Genomic DNA, 18746 nt, shown 5'->3' with positions numbered 1-18746 from the left:
GGAGAAAGCTGAGGAGATTGTAGATGCATTGGTGGTGATCTTTCAGGAACCACTGGACTCGCGGAGGGTCCGGAGGACTCAAAAATGCAGCACCTCTGTTTAAGAAGGGAAAGAAGCAGAAGACAGGAAACTGTAAGTTGGTTAGCCTGATCTTGGTCTTTGGTAAGCTTCCAGAGTCCATAATTAAGGATAAGATTGTGGAGTAATTGGAAGTGCATGGCAAAATACAGCTGAGTCAGCGTGGCTTTGTCAAGATGAGTCATACCTGACAAATCTCTTAGACTGAGGGAGTAGTGAGCAAGTGAGACAAAGGAGAGCCAGTGGGCGTGATCTGTTTGGATTTTCAGAAGCCCTTTAACACAAGAGGCTGCAAAATAAGAAGGAATATGGTTGACCATTAACTGCACTCTGAGATAGTCCAGAAAGCCATTCAGTTCCAGACCAATTAGGGATGGCGAACAAATGTTGGCCCTCGCCAGTGACAACACCTCCCATGAAGGAATAAAGAAAGATCACAGAATTCTTACGGTGCAGAAAGAGACCATTTGGTCCATCATCCCCTCAGTGGCCCTTCAAACAAGTGACATTACCTGGTGCCAATCTCCTGCCTTTTCCCCATATCCCTGCACCCCAATTCTATCCAAATAATCATCCAATATCCTGAATGCCTTAGTTGAACCTGTCTTGACCACATTTCAAGGCATTGCATTCCAAACCATAACTACTCGCTCGGTGAAAAAGATTTTTTTTCAAGCTTCAGTGCTTCTTTTGCTGAAACCATTAAATCCCTTCTGAATTCTAGAATACACCTCCTCCCACCCACCTTCCTGCACAAATGCCATCCCCTATTCCCAATTCCTTCACCTCCACCGTACCTGCTCCCAAGATGAAGCATTCCATTCCTGCACATCCCAGATGTCTTCGTTTTTCAAGGACTGCAACTCCCCCCACCACCTTCACCACCGCCCCCTCCCCCCCCCCGCCAACCTCACTGGTTGAGAAAGCCCTCAACTGTGTCTCCCACATTTCCCGCAACTCATCCCTCAGACCCCCTCCTCGCAATAACAACCAAAACAGAATCCCCCTCGTCCTCTCGCACCACCCCACCAACCTCCGGATACAAAGCATCTCCTCCAACACTTCCGCCATCTGCAATCCAGCCCCACCACCAAAGACATTTTTCCCTCCCCACCTTTATCTGCTTTCCATAGGGACCACTCTCTCCATGAATCCCTTGTCCGCTCCACATTCCCCTCCAACCCCACCACACCCGGCACCTTCCCCTGCAACTGCAGGAAGTGCAACACTTGCCCCCACACCTCCTCCCTCACCCCCATCCCAGGCCCCAAGATGACATTCCACATCAAATAGATGTTCACCTGTGCATCTGCTAACATTGTATACTGCATCCGCTCTACCAGTTGTGGCTTCCTCTGCATTGGGGAAACCAAGCGGAGGCTTGGGGACCGCTTTGCGGAACACCTCCGCTCGGTTCGCAATAAACAACTGCACCTCCCAGTCGTGAACCATTTCAACTCCCCCTCCCATTCTTTAGATGACATGTCCATCATGGGCCTCCTGCAGTGCCACAATGATACCACCCGAAGGTTGCAGGAACAGCAACTCATATTCCGCTTTGGAACCCTGCAGCCCAATGGTATCAGTGTGGATTTAACCAGCTTCAAAATCTCACTCTGTTTTCTCCTTCGCAGATGCTGCCAGACCTGCTGAGCTTTTCCGGCAACTTTGCTTTAGTTCCTGATTTACAGCATCTGCAGTTCTTTTGGTTTTTGAGGCCCAACAAGTGTCCTGTACAAATTCAACACGATCTCCTTGCTCTCGTACCATGTACCCCGATTAATAAGTCCAGAAATCACATGACACCGATTTGTATTCCAACAAGTTTATTTTAAAACACAAGCTTTCGGAGCCTCGGTCCTCCTTCAGGTGTTAGTGTGGGGTAATATCAGACGCAGAATTTATAAGTAAAAGACCAAAGGGCCACACCACTGATGAGGATGTACTAAACAATCCTTAGATGCTGCTAAATCTTTAATCTGTTAGATGGTTTTAATTAATTAGTAAGCACATGATATATCCCCGAATTCCTTTCAAGACACAATCCTGAGTGAACAGCAGGTTTTATCAGTGTAAGTAAGAGTTGACATTTTAGGTCAGACAATGCATGTTAGGCGTGACGCCTTGTTTAGATCTGTTTGCATTTTAGTTTAGAGTCAGATTGGTTTTATTTCTAAAGTAGGAATTCATAAAACACCGTATTGACTGTCTATAATTGTGTGCTTTTTGGACAAAATAAAATCTAACTGATTTTAAAGGTTTAACAGCATCTTATGTTTGATTAGTACACCCCCACCAGTTCCAGACTCAGCAGTCAGGCCTGTTCAAAGCCTGTCAGCGTTTATCCTGTCATGCCCTCACAGCTAACACAGGGTGGATTACGGAAATATGGTTCGGCCCGTATCTCATCACGTTGTTCTTTCATCAACTTCCAGTCGAACAACTTCCTCCAATAACCCATGGAGAGCCAATCACAGATCGGAGGAGTACATTTCAGGCGCATCTATCTCCCGTGGTTACACCTAACCAGGTAGGTACTCGTGAAACTTGCCAGGATGTTTGTTTATAAAAGTGAGAAGGAATTCATAAAATCTATTTTTCTTTCAGTTTGTTAATGGGGTGAGTTTGTCTCTGGCTTGGCCACCATTCATTGGCCCTATTCCTAGTTGCTCTTGAGAAGGTGAGCTGTCTTCCTGAACCACTGCAGCCCATTTGGTTAACTGCCACCACATCTCTTCTGCACTTTCACTCTTTCGCTCTAGCTCTTGCTCTCTCTCTCTCTCTGTCACTGTCCCATGAACATGTACATACTGTCTTGCGCACACATGCACGGAGTCTGGGGTTTTGACCCCCCCACCCTGCCCCGGCATATTGGCAAATGCTAATCTGTCAGCTCTCAAATAACACTCTACTGTTATGTTTTCCTAAACAGCATGTCCCCTTGGCTGTTTTCAGGAAGTTTTCTCCTTAAGTGCACAATGAAGAGGATCTTGAAATGCCAACACAATCATCCATGTGAAAAGGCGAGGCTTATGAAGCAGTCATGAGAATAAAAAAAATCCTTGTGTCAACCTCATGCAACTGGCCAGAAAACTCAGTCCACCAACCCTCCAGAATGAATCACTGAGCTGTCTTGAGTATCTCTCCCCCTTCTCTCCACTGTGGCAGGTGGATGACCAACTAAGCTGATAGCAGTGTTCCTTATCAGAGCCTCTGAAATGTGCACCAAGAATGTGTAGATTTCTGTTTGAGGTTTGTACAATCCAACCCTGTCCTACCGCTCCCCTGACAGCTGGCTTCTAAACGCAGTTACTGAGTGAGTAAATTTATGGTCCAAAGTTTTGCCTCAATACGGGAAGCATCAGATGCGTCATTTTTATGCTGCACTCTCTGGGCAGGAGGATTGCTGCTTGTTTATTTCCACGCAGATACTAACCAGATCAACCAATGGCTGATTTGGTATTCTTGCAATTTGGTCCAGATAAGTTCAAGACAGAAAGCTTTAACAACATGCCCCTTCATCTCAATAACACTTCAGGATCCCAGTGGAGAAGCAAACTTATTTAAGGCAGTGTATTGTGATCTGGAACGCAGTCTCAATAGGGCCTTCCAAAAGGCAATTGGAGAAATGGATGGAATTTGCTGAGATCTGGGAAGAGAGCAGAAAGGAGTGGGACTAATAGGGCTGCTCTCTCCAAGAGTCAGCACAGATATGATGGGCTAAATGATCTTCTTCTGCATTCTTGTTATTGTGTGATCTGAGAATGCCCCAGTGGTAACTTTGCCATTTGAAGTTTCAACAAACTCATCAAGACCATTTCATCAGTAGAATAAATGTATCACTGATGAGTTTAATAATGAGTTAAGGGCTGAATTGGAAAAAAAATGTTTATAATGACGAGGAAGGCCTTTGTTTATAAAAACACATCTCCAAAGAGAATTTAATTGAAATTTTATGAGCTCTTTAAGAACTTTTTGATTTGAAAAGAGATTTTAATTTCTCCTTGCAAACTATAACTCATACTACATTAACTTGGCATTCTCATCCTCGCCCCTACATTAATACATAATGATGGTAAGAGATCAAATTAGACTTTTGAAATCAAAGGAGAAAAGACCTGATTAAAGCTGATGTGATGGTTCATGAATACTTTGATGTCCATTTAGGTTGGAGCCTTTGTATAATTTATGAAGTTGTAGCAAAACACACCACAATGTGAGGGAGCCAATATAGCCAATTATGGCCCTAATGAAAAGACTGCTTATCTCTGAGAATTAAGCGCTGACCAGACAAAAGACATCATTAAATATTCAGGTTCATTTATTTGCATTAATTGTAGATTTATAGAAAAGCAGAAACATATTTATTGTGCAAATTTGCTTATTTAGAGATGGGCTTAGCAAATTTGTTACTACCTCTCATTTAGGTTTTTGTAAGTTGACACAAGAGGCAGTCATGGGAAAAGTGATCGTTTGCCCCTGTCCATTTGGTGCTAGCTCTTTCAAAGTGGAACCAGCTTAGTCCTGCTCTCACTCTTCTTCACACCCCAGAAATTTATTTTTCCTCCATCAATTATTGGCCATGTTCCCTTGAAAGTTGCTAATTAATTTCTATAGCTTAACAGTAAATTCCAAAGGTTGGGAAGGGATTGTAGCAGTGGCTCATAGAATTGTAGAATCCCTGCAGTGTGGAAGCAGGCTATTCGGCCCATCCTGTCCACACAGGCCCACCTCGTCCCTGTAACCCTGCATTCCTATGGCTAACCTGCCTAGCCTGCACATCCTTGGACATTATGCGCAATTTAGAATGGCCCACCCACTAACCTCTACAATGTTGGACTGTGGAAGGAAACTGGAACACCGGGAGGAAACCCACACAGACACAGGGAGAATTCCCTCAGTGCTGAAGCGTGAGTGTTGACCTCTGTATTTTTGCTCTTGCCCATGGAGTAGAAAGTGTGCCCTGACTCACTTTTACAGAGATATGAGCAAAACATGCTGAGGCATAGAAACACAGGAACAGGAATGGGCCATTCAGCCCCTTGAGCCTGTTCCACAGCTGGAGTGGGCATGGAGAAATGACTGGGCAGGTGCTTGATGAGAGCTTCAAGTGCAGTTGCTGTTCCATGCAATGACATTAGACTCGGGTGAATGAGCAGAATGGGAGCAATCTGCTGCAGGAATTGTCCACAACATGGTAGAGGTTCTCGGAATAAACAGGCTGTATGGCTGCCTCATAAAGAGGTTGAGTGCTGTTTACAAATTAGTGAAGATTGCTTTGTTCTACCATTTTCTTCATCCATCTACATGGAAAGCTGGATTGTTTGACCTTCTCATCGAAAATATGGCACCTTTAAAGAAACATGGAAGAATTTGTAAACTGTGAGGAGCACGTTGTGAAATTCTGAAAGGACATTGATACATTGGTGGAGTGGCCAGATAGGTGGCAGATGAGGTTCGATGCAGTAGCATGTGAAGTGAAGTACTTTGGTTGGAAGAACGTTGAAAGACAAAATCTGGGGTACAATCAAAATGGGGGTGCAGAAGCAGAGGGCCCTTTGAATATTTTTGTGCACAGATCATTGAACATAGCAGCAGTAAATAAAGCATACATATCCTTGTCTTTATTAATAGGGGTTTGTTGAACTTGTATAAGATGCTAGTTATGTCTCCGCTAGTGTATTGTGTACATTTGTGGATGCATTGGAGAGAGTGTGCAGAATCAGTTTACAAAAATGGCTCCAGGGTTGAAAAACCCTCAGTGATGAGGATAGATTGAAGAATTTGAGACTGTTTATCTTGCAGAGAAGAAGATTGAGAGGGAATCTGATAGAGATTTTTCAGAATCCTGAGTGGGCTGCTCAGAGTGGATAGGGAGAAATTGTTCCCACTTGTAAAAGAATCAATGAGAGTTCGTAGGTTTATCGCATTACCAACATCATTGGGGATTATCATTGACCAGAAACTGAACTGGATTTGCCACATTTGGCTACAAGAGCAAGTCAGAGGCTAGGAATACTACAGCAAGTAACTCACCTCCTGACTCCCCAAAGCCTGCCCAACACCTACAAAGCACAAGTCGGGAGTGTGATGGAATACTCCCCACTTGCCTGGATGGGTGCAGCCCCAACAACACTCAAGAAGCTTGACACCATCCAGGACAAAGCAGCCCACTTGCACCCCCGTTTTGATTGTACCCCAGATTTTGTCTTTCAACATTCTTCCTACCAAAGTGCTTCACTTCACATGTTACTGCATCAAACCGCATGTGCCACCTATCTGGCCACCACCTTAAAAATGCACTCCTGCCACCACTGACACTCAGTAGCAGCAGTGTGTACCATCTGGAATATGGGCTGCTGAACGAATACGCCAAGCTCCTTCAACAGCACCTTCCAAACCCAAAACCACTTCCATCCAGAAAGACAAGGGCAGCAGATGCAGAGTTATAGAGATCTAATTTTTTTTGTCAGCGTGCATTCATCCCACTGAAAATGACATTTAATTTTAAACTTTCTGACCCCTCTGCTGCAAGGCATTTATTACCGTCCTTTATTCTGACTTGGCCTCCATTATTCCCTAACAGATAAGATATTTCCCGTAAGCAGTTGTGACATGAATTATTTAGTTTAGTTTAGTTTGGCTGTGGCTCTATTCTAGTGACTTGAAAAGTGAATGACGCAAATGTGCGTGTCAGGATTACTTCGCTGTTTATTGAGGCTATTGAGTGTGACACATCAGGCACAAGAGGAGCTGAGGGGCCAGGGATCACTGAGCAATAAGAGATCGGTTTGGCAATTGGATACCATTCCCTTCCCTCACATATGAAAGGGTCCCCTTGCTCGCGACACCTGTTAGCACAATTCTTTAAATGTGTTTTAGCAATGGGAAAGTAGCCAACATGGAATGTATTTAGAAGTTTTTCTTTGCAGAAATCTTTGTAAGCCTGCCAGAGATCAATCACATCTGACTTCCCCTCAAACTATCTTAAATCAGGTTTTAACTCCAATAACTGAACCCTATTGAGTTCACAAATAATTCCTGGGGCTGTGTCGAAAGTAACCTTTCCTCCTTATCCTTCCTTCAGAATGCATTTCTGAAGAAGGGTGTAGGCCCAAAACATCAGCTTTCCTGCTCCTCTGATGCTGCTTGGCCTGCTGTGTTCATCCAGCTCTACACCTTGTTATGTCAGATTCTCCACCATCTGCAGTTCCTAGTATATCTCTGAACTGTTTGGTTAAAAAGTATCTGCGAAGCCTTTATCCTAGATGGCTAGTGTGTTGCAATGGCAGTGACCATACCTCTGGACCAGGAGGCCTGGTCTTTTATCTCACCTGCTCCAGAAGTGTGTAATAACAGGTTGATTAGAAAATAGCCATGAGGATATTGCAGGAGGCAGATGTAAAAGTGAGGTGTCAATGTGGTGAACTCACTGAACAGGATGACTTGCGTGCTAACCAGTAGAAGGGTCACATGATGGTCAGGGCAAACAATCCGACATGCTAACAAATCGATTCCATGCTCTGCAGTGCTGCCACATCTAGTCGTAAGTAATGGTGGATCAGCAGACAATATGATGAAGCTACGACGTAGGGCAACTTACAGTGAGGTCCTCAACTTCCACATTGCAGTCTTCAGCTGATTCAGTTCACTCAGCAAGATTTTTGCACTGAGATGTTGCAGGTCACAGAGTGAGCTGTCGAGACAGTATCGGGTATGCACTCCTTCCTCGTGATCCCTGTCAGCGCAATGAAGGATATGAGCGAAGAACAGATTAAAGAGGGCTGATACTGGAACACAATCCTACATCACTCTGTTTGGCATCTCAAACTGAGCTGAAGATTCACAGTTAAAATGAATTCAGCCCATTGTTCTGAGGCGGTCTGCATGAATTTTATTCGGCAATTGTGTTGGTCCCGGATTGGCCAGTGGTCCTACAGTCTTCAGTCTTCATGAGGTCAACAAAAATGATGTTTGAGGTGATCTTCCTGGATGTGTCTTACGGTGAACATTGTGTGATGTGGTCAGAGTGAAGGTGCACTGAGCCATTTCTGCCCCAAAGCAAAGTCAGTTTAGGACGGTCTGCGCAGAGATCTTCCCTGCTGATGATGAGTGTGAAATTCTTCTGTCATTGCCTTTGATATTGGAGTGAGCTACAACTATGACAGTACAGGAGTCATTTACCATCTCTTCCCTATCCCAGATTCACAGGAGACTGTGGGGATGCAAATCCTTTCTTTGTCCATGTTCTAATCCAAATTGGCATCCGGTAATAATACCTGAGATTGCAAAGTGAAGGATATCCATTATTGTGCATTTCATTTTAGTTCTTCAGATGCCACAAACCTAATGCAGAAATTAGAGGTTTAGATGTTTGTTTGCTTTGTCTTCTCTTCAGGTGAAACTGATTCTACAGGAACTTTATCAGAACAAAAAGATTGCCAACGCCACACACAACATCTATGCTTACAGGTACAGGAAAGGCCAATCGGTTCAGTCCTGTCAAGAATTTTGTAACACTTAAATGATGGTCAAAATCAAACAGGAATTGTATCACTGAGAACGATCGTTTTGAAATCAGCATTTGTTGCCCGTTCCTAATTACCGCATGGTGGAGGCAGAGCAGTGATGCCACTGAGCCAAAATCCAGAGGCTCCAGCTACCACGAAAACAAAATGCTGTGGATGGTGGAGATCTGAAATAAAAAAGATTTAATTTGATTTGAATTGATTTATTGTAGTCACATATACCTAAGTACAGTGAAAAGCTTTGTTTTGCGTGTTCTGCAGACAGATCATAGTAAACAAGGGTATATGGACGATAGGGTGTTAGGCAGAGTGAGCCACTCAAGGTTATGGCTGCACAGGAAGCGCACAAAGCAAGATCAACATTAGCAAGATCAGCATTTTTTTTAAGTTAGAGAGGTCATTCAGCATCTAGTAATGGCAGGGCAGAAGCTGTTCTTGAGCCTGTTGGTGCATGTGTTCAAGCTTCTGTATCTTCTGCCTGATGGAACGGGTTGGAAGAGAGCATTACCAGGGTGGGAGGGAGTCTTTGTTGATGTTGGCAGCCTTTCGGTGGCCATGAGAAATGTAAATGGAGTCCACGGATGGGAGGTTGGCTTCCATGATGATCTGAGCTGTGCCCACAACTTTTTGTTGAGAAAGAGAAAATGCTGGAGAAGCCCAGCAGATCTGACAGTGTCTGTGGGGAGAAAGAAACATTTTGAGTCTAGTATGACTCTTCTTTGGAGCTGAAAGGAGCTGGAAATTGATGGATTTTAAGCTGTTGACAAAGGGAAGGGAGGACCATATGGAACAGATAGTGGGGGTGCCCAGAGCAAAAGACCAAAGCAGTGATAAGGATGATAAAGAAATGATTGAGATGTAAAATAGGTGTCAGTGTTAGGTGTGGAAAAGGGAAAGTGGGTTTGCTGTTCCAGCGAAGGGAGTGGGAGGGGAATGTAAGAAAAGTGGGCGACAGAAGTCATGTTCTGAAGTTCTGGAATTCAATGTTGAGGCTGTAAAGTTAACAATATATTCTGCATTCGCTTCTATTACTCTGATGCACTTATGGAAGGTATGATTTGTCTGGTTAGTATGCAGTGCAATACTTTTCACTGTATCTCAATACATGTGACAATAATAAATCAAATCAAATCAAAGTGGCTGAGCAGAAAGTGAGGTGTTTTTCCTCAAGTTTGTGTTGAGTATCATTTGAACACTAGCAGCCTCTGGACAGAAATGTTGTCGTGTGACTACTCTGGGCATGACGGTTCAACTTCCACCACAGCTGATGGTGGAATTTAATTTTTAAATTCAATTAATGAATCAGAAGTTAACTATTAATCCCAAACCATTGTCAACTATTGTAGAAAACCAACCTAGCACCCTTTATCTGCTAGATTGGATCTGTGGCATGTGACGAGGGAACTAACAAGAGGGAATAAATATACTTGACCTCTTCCTTACCAAACTATTGGCTGCAGATGCATCTGTCCATGACAGTATCGGTAAGAGTGACCACTGCACAGTCCATGTGAAGACCAAGTCCCGCCTTCACGTTGAGTTGTGTTGTATGGCACTATCCCCGTGCTAAATGGGACAGACTTCGCACAGGTCTAGCAACCCGAGACTGAGTATCCATGAGGCGACGTGGGCCATCAACAGCAGCAGAATCTGTAACCTCACGGCCCGGCATATCCCCCACTCAACCATTACCATCAAGCTAGGTGATCAACTCTGGCTGAATGGAGAGTGCAGGAGGGCATGCCAGGAGCAGCACCAGGCTCACCTGAAGGTGATGTGTCAACCAGGTACAACTCCCAAACAGTACCACAAGTGTGCCAAATAGTGTAAACAGTGAGTGATAGACAGAGCTAAGCGATCGTACAAACAATAGATCAGATCAGATCTAAGCTCTGCAGTCCTGCCTCATCCAGCTGTGAATTAAATAACTCACTGGAGGAGGTGACTGCACAAACATCCCCATCCTCAATAATGGAAGAGCCCAGTGCATCAGTGCGAAAGATGAGGCTGAAGCATTTGCAGCAATCTTCAGCCAGAAGTACCAAGTGGATGATCCACCTCAGCTCTTCCAAAGGTCCCTGGCAGCACACATACCAGTCTTCACCCAGGTCAGTTCACAGCACATGATATTGTTTGAAGATAATGGATACTGCAATGTTGGTAGTCTGAAGAAGAGTCGTACCAGACATGAAAAGTTAACTCTGTTTCTGTCTGCACAGATGCTGCCAGGCCTGTTGAGTTTCTGCAGCTTTTGATGTTTTTGCTTGTTGCAACTGAAAACATTCCAGCAACAGTACTGAAAATTTGTGCTCCAGAACTCCCCACTCCCCTAACTAAGCTGTTCCACCATAGTGAACACAGGCTCTGCCCAACAATGTGGAAGTTTGCCTCATCAGGGAGACAAGGGAGACAATGATGTGATGGTGGTAATATCACTTATCTAGCAATCCAGAACCACAGATTAATGTTCTGGGGTCATCATGGAAGATGGTGTAACTTTTATTTGGTAACAAATCTGGAATTTAAAGCAAGTCCAAAGTGACCACGTAACCATTATCGATTATAATTAAAAATCCCATCTGGTTCGTTAATGCCCTTTAGGGAGGGAAATCTACCATCCTTACCTGGTCTGGCCTATATGTGACTCCAGACCTAGAATGTGGTTGATTCTTAACTACCCCAGCAAGCCACTAAGTCCGAGGGCAATTAGGGATGGGCAGCAAATGTCATTCCTGCTGTGGGTATCCACATCCCATGAAGGAGTAAGGAGAAAACTTTGAAGATTTATTGTTTTGGGTTAAGTCCTGGCCTTGGCAGGCATGACATTCAATGAGGAAGTTGTCCAGATGATAAATCCATATTTAGAAGCTTCCAGAACGTTGGCAGACTTGTATTCCAAATGTCAGGTGACCTGTGACCTGTGGTAAGGATTAACATGTTAAAAACACATGTTAAACAGGGCATGCTGGCTTTAGGTTTTATTTTAAAAATTGAGACATTCTCACGTGTGTTTGATCAAAGATTATAATTTCTAATTGCTCTTGCTGATGCTGTGGTTTTAAGTGATAGCGGCATTGGATTGTATAATTCAGTCTGTAACTGAGACGTGTGTTCACTGGAAGCATGACTTGATTATGAGGATTAATTATTTAGGATATACTGCGAGGACAAACAGACATTCCTGCAAGACTGTGAAGATGATGGAGAAACTGCGGCTGGTGGACGCCTTCTGCATTTACTGCAGGTAACAGAACATTTCTGACCTTTATCGAGGGGATGATGGTATAGTGATGATGTCACTGCTGTAGGAATCCAGAGCCTTAGCCTCCTGGAGACATGAGTTCAAATCCCACTGTGACATGAATAGCTAATGGTCCCAGGAATGGAAATCTTAACATATGAGGACTCAAGGACAATACCCATTGGAGTGTAGACGGATGAGGGGGGAGATCTATTTTGAAACTTACAGAATATCGAATGGCCTGGACAGAGTGGATGTTGAGAAGATGCTTCCATTTATAGGAGAGATAACAAAGTGTGGGGCTGGATGAGCACAGCAGGCCAAGTAGCATCTTAGGAGCACAAAAGCTGACGTTTCAGGCCGAGACCCTTCATCAGAAAAGGGGAATGGGGAGAGGGCTCTGAAATAAATAGGGAGAAAGGGGGAGGCGGATCAAAGGTGGATAGAGGAGAAGATAGGTAGAGAGGAGACAGACAAGTTAAAGGGGCGGGGATGAAGCTTGCAGAGGTGAGTAGGAGAGGATATAGGGGCACGGTTTGACGTGGGAGGAGGGGATAGGTAGGAGGAAGAACAGGTTAGGGAGGCAGGGACAAACTGGGCTGGTTTTGAGATGCGGTGGGAAAGGGGAGATTTTGAAGCTGGTGAAATCCACATTGATGCCATTGGGCTGCAGGGTTCCCAAGCGGAATATGAGTTGCTGTTCCTGCAACCTTTGGGTGGCATCATTATGGCACTGCAGGAGGCCCAAGATGGACATGTCGTCGAAGGAATGCGAGGGGGAATTTAAATTGCTCACGACTGGGAGGTGCAGTTGTTTGTTGCGAACTGAGCAGAGGTGTTCTGCAAAGTGGTCCCCAAACCTCCGCTTGGTTTCCCCGATGTAGAGGAAGCCACAGCGTGTACAGCGGATGCAGTATACCACATTGGCAGATGTGCAGGTGAACATCTGCTTGATGTGGAAGGTCATCTTGGGGCCTGGGATGTGGATGAGGGAGGAGGTGTGGGGGCAAGTGTAGCACTTCCTGCGGTTGAGAGACTAGGACCCAAGGGCACAGCCTTAGAGTAAAGGGAAGACCTTTTAGAGCGGACATAAGGAGAAACTACTTCAGCCAGAGAGTGGTGAATCGATGGAACTCACTGGCACAGAAGGCTGTGGAGGCCAGGTCATTGAGTACATTTAAGACTGAGATAGATAAGTTCTTGATCATCAAGACGATCAAGGGTTACGAGGAGAAAGCAGGAGAATGGGGTTGAGGAACTTGTCAGCCATAATTGAATGGCAGAGCAGCCTCAATGGGCCGAATGGCCTAATTTCTGCTCCTATGTCTTACGGTCTCATATACCAATAATGGAACAAAATATTAGCCAAATGGCGATCATGTTGATTATTGTAAAAAATTTTGGGCAGTCAGCTATGGGTAATAATTGCTGGTCTTGCTCACTGTGCCCACATTGTGTGAGTGAATTGGAAGAATCAAATTATTTCTGCTTCTTCTACCAAAATGGAAAGCTCATATTTGTCTGTCTTTTTAAAAAATAACTTATTATCCCTTCCCTAATTGTTCCTTGAGAAGGTAGTGATGAGCTGCCTGCTGTTATTTTCCAATCAACCTGTTCAGAGATGTTATTACACCTCTGGAGCAGGTGGGACTTGAACTCGGGTCTCCTGGTACAGCGATAGGGAATAAGTGAATTGCGTTCTTGAATGACTGCTGTACATTTTGTGTGGGTAGGCCCGTTAGAGAGTGAGTTCCATAATTTACACACGTCTGCCATTTTCTTGTCGACTGACTCAGTCTGTGCAAATCCTCTTGAAACTGGTTTGTATTTCCTCTTGGTACACATTCCCACTTGGCTTTATATCATCACAAACTTGGAAATATTACATTTAGTCTCCATATCCAGGTCAACGTACTGATCATTCCGCCGCCAATGCTCAGCAGCAGCAGTGTGTACCATCTACAAGATGCAGAAATTCACCAAAGATCCTCACACAGCACCTTCCAAACCCATGACCATTTCCATCTAGAAGGACAAGGGTAACAGATACATGAGAACACCACCACCTCCAAGCTCCTTCCAAGTCATTCACCATCCTGACTTGGAAATATATCACTGTTCCTCACTGTTGCTGGGTCTAAACCCTGGAATTCCCTCCCCAATGGCATTGTGGGTCAACCCACATCAGGAGGGCTGCAGCAGTTCAAGAAGGCAGCTCACCCCCACCTTCTCAATGGCAAGTAGGGACAGGCAATAAATGCTGGCCTAGCCAGTGATGCCCAAATCCCGCAAAATAAATAGAAAAAGAAAATCACAGTCTTCCAATACAAGGATGCCCTTCAGCCATGAAAACTTACATTTAAAATAAACAGATGCATAGAGTACAAAATTAAGGAAATAATGATGAACCCTTGCTGAAAGAATGAAAAATTCTGGTAATCATTCTCTACATCTTCTTCAGAGACTTGCATCCTTCCTATAATAGGGTGTAGCCAGAATTAGACAGAGGACTCCAACTGGTGTCCAGTGTGTGATTTATAAAGTTTTCTTGAAGTGGGATTTTAATCAGTCGATCTTGTCTTTCATTTAGATCTCTGCGATTATTGGTAAAGATTAAATGTGATCTTTCCTTTACATAATGTTTTACTTCAACAGATTTTGGACGCACGCAATGTGCTGGTCGTAGTTTCTCGGTGGTACGGAGGCATCTTACTCGGCCCTGATCGCTTCAAGCACATCAATAACTGTGCAAGAAATATTCTTGTTGATGAAGGTTATGCTGAGTTAGCGGTAAGGCCAAAGTTGCAATGCAGAATAACTCAGACAGCAGTGATGAGTACAGCTGATAGGAGGGCAAAGGCAAGGTATTAAGATGAGAAAGGGTTGGCTGATTGAATTGTTGTCACATGTATCGAAAGACAGTGAAAAGCTTTGTTTATGAACTGTACAAGCAGATCATAGTAAGCAAGGATGTACAGATCAGAGGTTGCAAAAATACTCAGACAGAGGCATACAGGTCACGTTGCAAAGGGTGTGTGCTAGACGAGATCAATGTTAGCAATATCAGTGTTGCTTGAGGCGAGAGATTCTATTCTTCAGCCTGATAACAGCCGGGAAGAAGCAGCTCCTGAACCTGCTGGTGCGTGTGTTCAGGTTTCTGTACCTGCTGCCCGATGGAAGAGGCTGTAGGAGGTCATTACCGGGGTGTGATGGGTCTTTGATAATGTTGGCCGCCTTCCCACTGCAGTGAGCTGTGTAAATAGAGTCCGTGGATGTGAGTTTGGCTTCCGTGATGGTCTCGGCTGTGCACACCCCCTTCTGTAGTTTCTTACGGTCCTGGGCAGAGCGGTTGCCGTACCAGGCCGTTATGTACCCAGGCAGTGTGCTTTCAGTGGTGCATCTGTAGGAGCTGGTGAGGGACTTCAGAGACATGCAACATTTCCTGAGCTGCCTGAGGAAGAAGAGATGTTGTTGTGCTGTCTTGACTGTTGCATCTATGTGGGAAGGCCAGGACAGGTCCCTCCAAGGAACTCGACATTCTCCATCTTCTCAGTCTCAGTTCCGTTGATGTAGATGGGAACGTGTTCTCCTCCTTTCTTTCTGAAGTCGATGATGAGTTCTTTAGTTTTGCTGACATTGAGAGAGAGGTTGTTCTCATTGCACCCCCGTCACCAAGTCCTCTATCTCCCTTCTGTATTTTGACTCATTGTTGTTAGATATCCATCCCACTACAGTGGCGTCATCAGCGAACTTTTAGAAGGCATTCGTTCGCAATTTGGGAATGCAATCGTGGGAGTACAGGGAGCACAGTAGGGGGGCTGAGGACGCATCCTTAGGGGGCTCCAGTGTTGCGTGTTATTGTGGAGGGGGTACAGTTACCTATTCTCACTGATTGCGGTCTGTGGGTCAGGAAACTGAGGAACCAGTTGCAGAGGGGAAGTCGAGACCGAGGTCGCACAGTTTTGAGATCAGTCTGGAAGAGGTACTGGTGTTGAAATCAGAGCTGTAGTCACTGAGCAGGAGTCCGATGTAAGTGACTTTGATGTTTAGATGTTCCAGGGATGAGCACAGGGCGAGGGATATGGCATCCTCTGTGAACCTGTTAAGTCATCGGCAAATCATAGGGAGTCGAGGCAGGTTGGGAGACCAGTTGATATGGGCCATGACCACCACTTCAAAGCATTTCATGATTATTGAGGTCAGAGCCACTGGGCGGTAGCCACTAAGGCACGTTGCATGTGTTTTCTTAGGTACAGGTGGGGACTTTGGCTTGTAGGAGGGAGAGGTTGAAGATGTTGGTGAATACCTCCACCTGTTGAGCAGACTGGACCTCTTTCCCTGAGAAATGAGTAGTGATCAGAGTGTGGAGGCCTTTAAAATTACCATCTGTATAATATCGATTTGTTACGATCAGGGAGAGCAAGTGAAATCAGCTTTACTATCAATGGATTTGCAACACCTTCTCCCACTGGTGTGGCTGTATCCCTTTGTAACTCGCTACAACATTCTGCCTTTCAGACCATTTTATTGTTGAACAATGTACTCGATTTTTTTTTAAACTTTAGGGTGAAGGGTCAAGGACATCAATAAAGAAGAAAAAGCCAAAGAACAAGCGAGGGAAATGATCAAAGGAAACAACACAGAAATTTTGTAATTAATGAGGAAAGTGAAAACAATGGATGTTCCATTCTCAAATATCGGTGCTAATCATTTCACGACTGCAAAGACAGAAAAATGGAAAGACAGAAATAAACAAATCCAAAAGCACTCAACTCCTCTGTGTTTTCTGTCATATTTCATTGAAAACGGTTTCGCCTCCTCACAACCATGTGGTTGCCACTGGCTACACAGTCCCTGAAGATAATTCAAACCAAGACATTTATTTGCTGTACGTTCCCTGGAGCTGTAGTTGGGGGAAAGAAATTGAAGTCTCAAGTAAAAAGCCCTTTGCCCATGAGCATTAATGTTTAAAGGAGACATTTTAAATTCATGCAGAATTCATGGTGTGTGTGTGGTATTCAAATAAATGTAGATGAATGCTTTGAAATGCCTGGCGAGTATCGAGACTGAACAAAGACGTGAAATGTTGCTCACTCGAAAAAGTGGTCAAAGGCACTTTGCTGGGACGAATGGACATTGCAGATCTCCAAGAGAAAGGACAGATGCTACAGCGATGTACTGATTATGTGCAGCCCTGCTCTCTAAAGATCTGGCTCTTAAATCCTGGTGACGGAATTGTATGGCACAGATGGAGGTCGTTTGGTCCATCCTGCCTTTACTGGCCATTTGAAAGAGCAGTCCCATTCCCTCTGCTCTTAGCCCCATCGCCTTCTAGATTTATCCAGTTCCCTCTTTTGGAGTGGCTCGGAGGGGAACCTCCAGTGGACAGGTTTTGCATCTATCCTCTCTTCTCTATCCTTCCAGTTGGTGGAAATTGTGGGTTTAGAAGGTGCAGTTTTTCAAGTTAAAAGTTACTGAGTAGAGCCAATCAAAGCACTGTTGCTATTTAAATGCAAGTTCATTCGGAAAAGGGATAATTCCCATGGCTTACAGAGTAGCTATCATTATTTGTGTATTAAAAATGAGATAGAACAAGTTCAGATAACAAGGGAGTACTTAGCTTAAAAGTTGGTGGGAGGAAAGATTCTTTCATCAAGATTTCATTGTCGCGCTGATAATATAATCAAGGGTAGTCAGTGTAGATTTTAAATGAGAAGGTCATGCCTGGTCCACCTCATTGAACTTTCTGAAGCAGCTAAAAACTTAAAAATAGAGGAGATCAACTAGAGTAGTCGGTACTTCATTGCATGCTGTGACATGACCCCTTGGCCAATAATGAGGTGCAGTGGTTGGGGGTGTATGATGGGTGCCTGTTCTGGGAGTAGGGATAGCAATGTGGGACCTGTACCTAATGCAGCTGTGGACTGCTGGTTGAAAATGACCCCTCTTACATCAGCCTGCCCTTGCAGCGTGCAGTACCAGGATGTCAGGATGGTGACTGTCTCTGATGGTGAGTGAGTGAGAGAGGCATCAGGCTTTTAATAAGGTGTTTAACAAGCACTGGTGAACATCAGTTGAGAACCTGGCACTGCCTGGTGAGAATCTCACCACATCGCTCGAGAGACAAGTTGCAGTACAATGATCTTGATGTGGAGACGGGTCTCTTTTAAACCTCTCGCCCATTTCTAACAGTCGCCTCACCAGAGCAACCAAAAGAACTGACGATGCTGTAAATCTTAGGAAGGGCCACCAGACCCAAATCATTAATTTTTATTTCTCTTGACATATGCTACCAGACCTGCTGAGCTTTTCCAGCAACTTTTGTTTTGCACCTCACCATAGACCCTGGCTATTCAAAACATGGTAAGAAACCGCCCACAGTGTGGATGAAAACAGTGAACAATGTGAACATAGAACCGCCACACACATTGTGAAAAATTGTTTGGCCCAACAATTCCACACTGGTCTTCCGAAGAGCATCCCACCCAGGCCCATCTCTCTCACCTATCTCTATAACCCTGCACTTTCAGTGCTAATGCACCTCATCTACACATCCCTGGATCCTATGGGCAATTTTGCATCGCCAATCCACCTAACCCACCATTGGACTGTGGGAGGAAACTGGTCCACCTGACAGAAACCCATGCAGACATGGGGAGTATGTGTAAAGTCCACAGGGACAGTCGCCCGAGGCTGGAATTGGACCCAGGTCCCTCACGCTGTGAGGCAGCAGTGCTAACCACTTTTTGGTAATTCAGCCTTGAGGAGTTTGCATTGCTGGTAAAGCCTATTTATTGACAATCCTGCATTGACTTGAGCAGACGAGTGTCTTACTGAACCATTTTGAAAAGCAGCTAAAAGTCAACTGCATTGCTACAGTCCAAATGAGGTGAGGACAG

The 18746-nt window shown here is 44.6% G+C and overlaps 1 protein-coding gene across 2 annotated transcripts in view; it reads left to right on the top strand.

Moving 5' to 3' along the window:
• impact (impact RWD domain protein) overlaps positions 1 to 16614 on the top strand; it is a 30599-nt gene extending 13985 nt beyond the window's left edge. For both annotated transcript variants that reach the window (XM_059646271.1, XM_048528494.1), the window contains 5 exons: positions 2514 to 2608; positions 8477 to 8550; positions 11760 to 11850; positions 14503 to 14637; positions 16413 to 16614. In XM_059646271.1, the coding sequence (XP_059502254.1) occupies positions 2514 to 2608; positions 8477 to 8550; positions 11760 to 11850; positions 14503 to 14637; positions 16413 to 16472 (455 nt within the window). In that variant the 3' untranslated portion in view covers positions 16473 to 16614. The remainder of the gene's footprint in view (positions 1 to 2513; positions 2609 to 8476; positions 8551 to 11759; positions 11851 to 14502; positions 14638 to 16412) is intronic.
• Positions 16615 to 18746: the final 2132 nt, after the last annotated feature.

The sequence above is a fragment of the Stegostoma tigrinum genome, chromosome 5 (assembly GCF_030684315.1).
Source record: "Stegostoma tigrinum isolate sSteTig4 chromosome 5, sSteTig4.hap1, whole genome shotgun sequence".
NCBI lineage: Eukaryota > Metazoa > Chordata > Chondrichthyes > Orectolobiformes > Stegostomatidae > Stegostoma > Stegostoma tigrinum.
The sequence above is the reverse complement of the archived record's forward strand: the minus strand, read 5'-3'. Positions and strand labels throughout refer to the sequence as shown.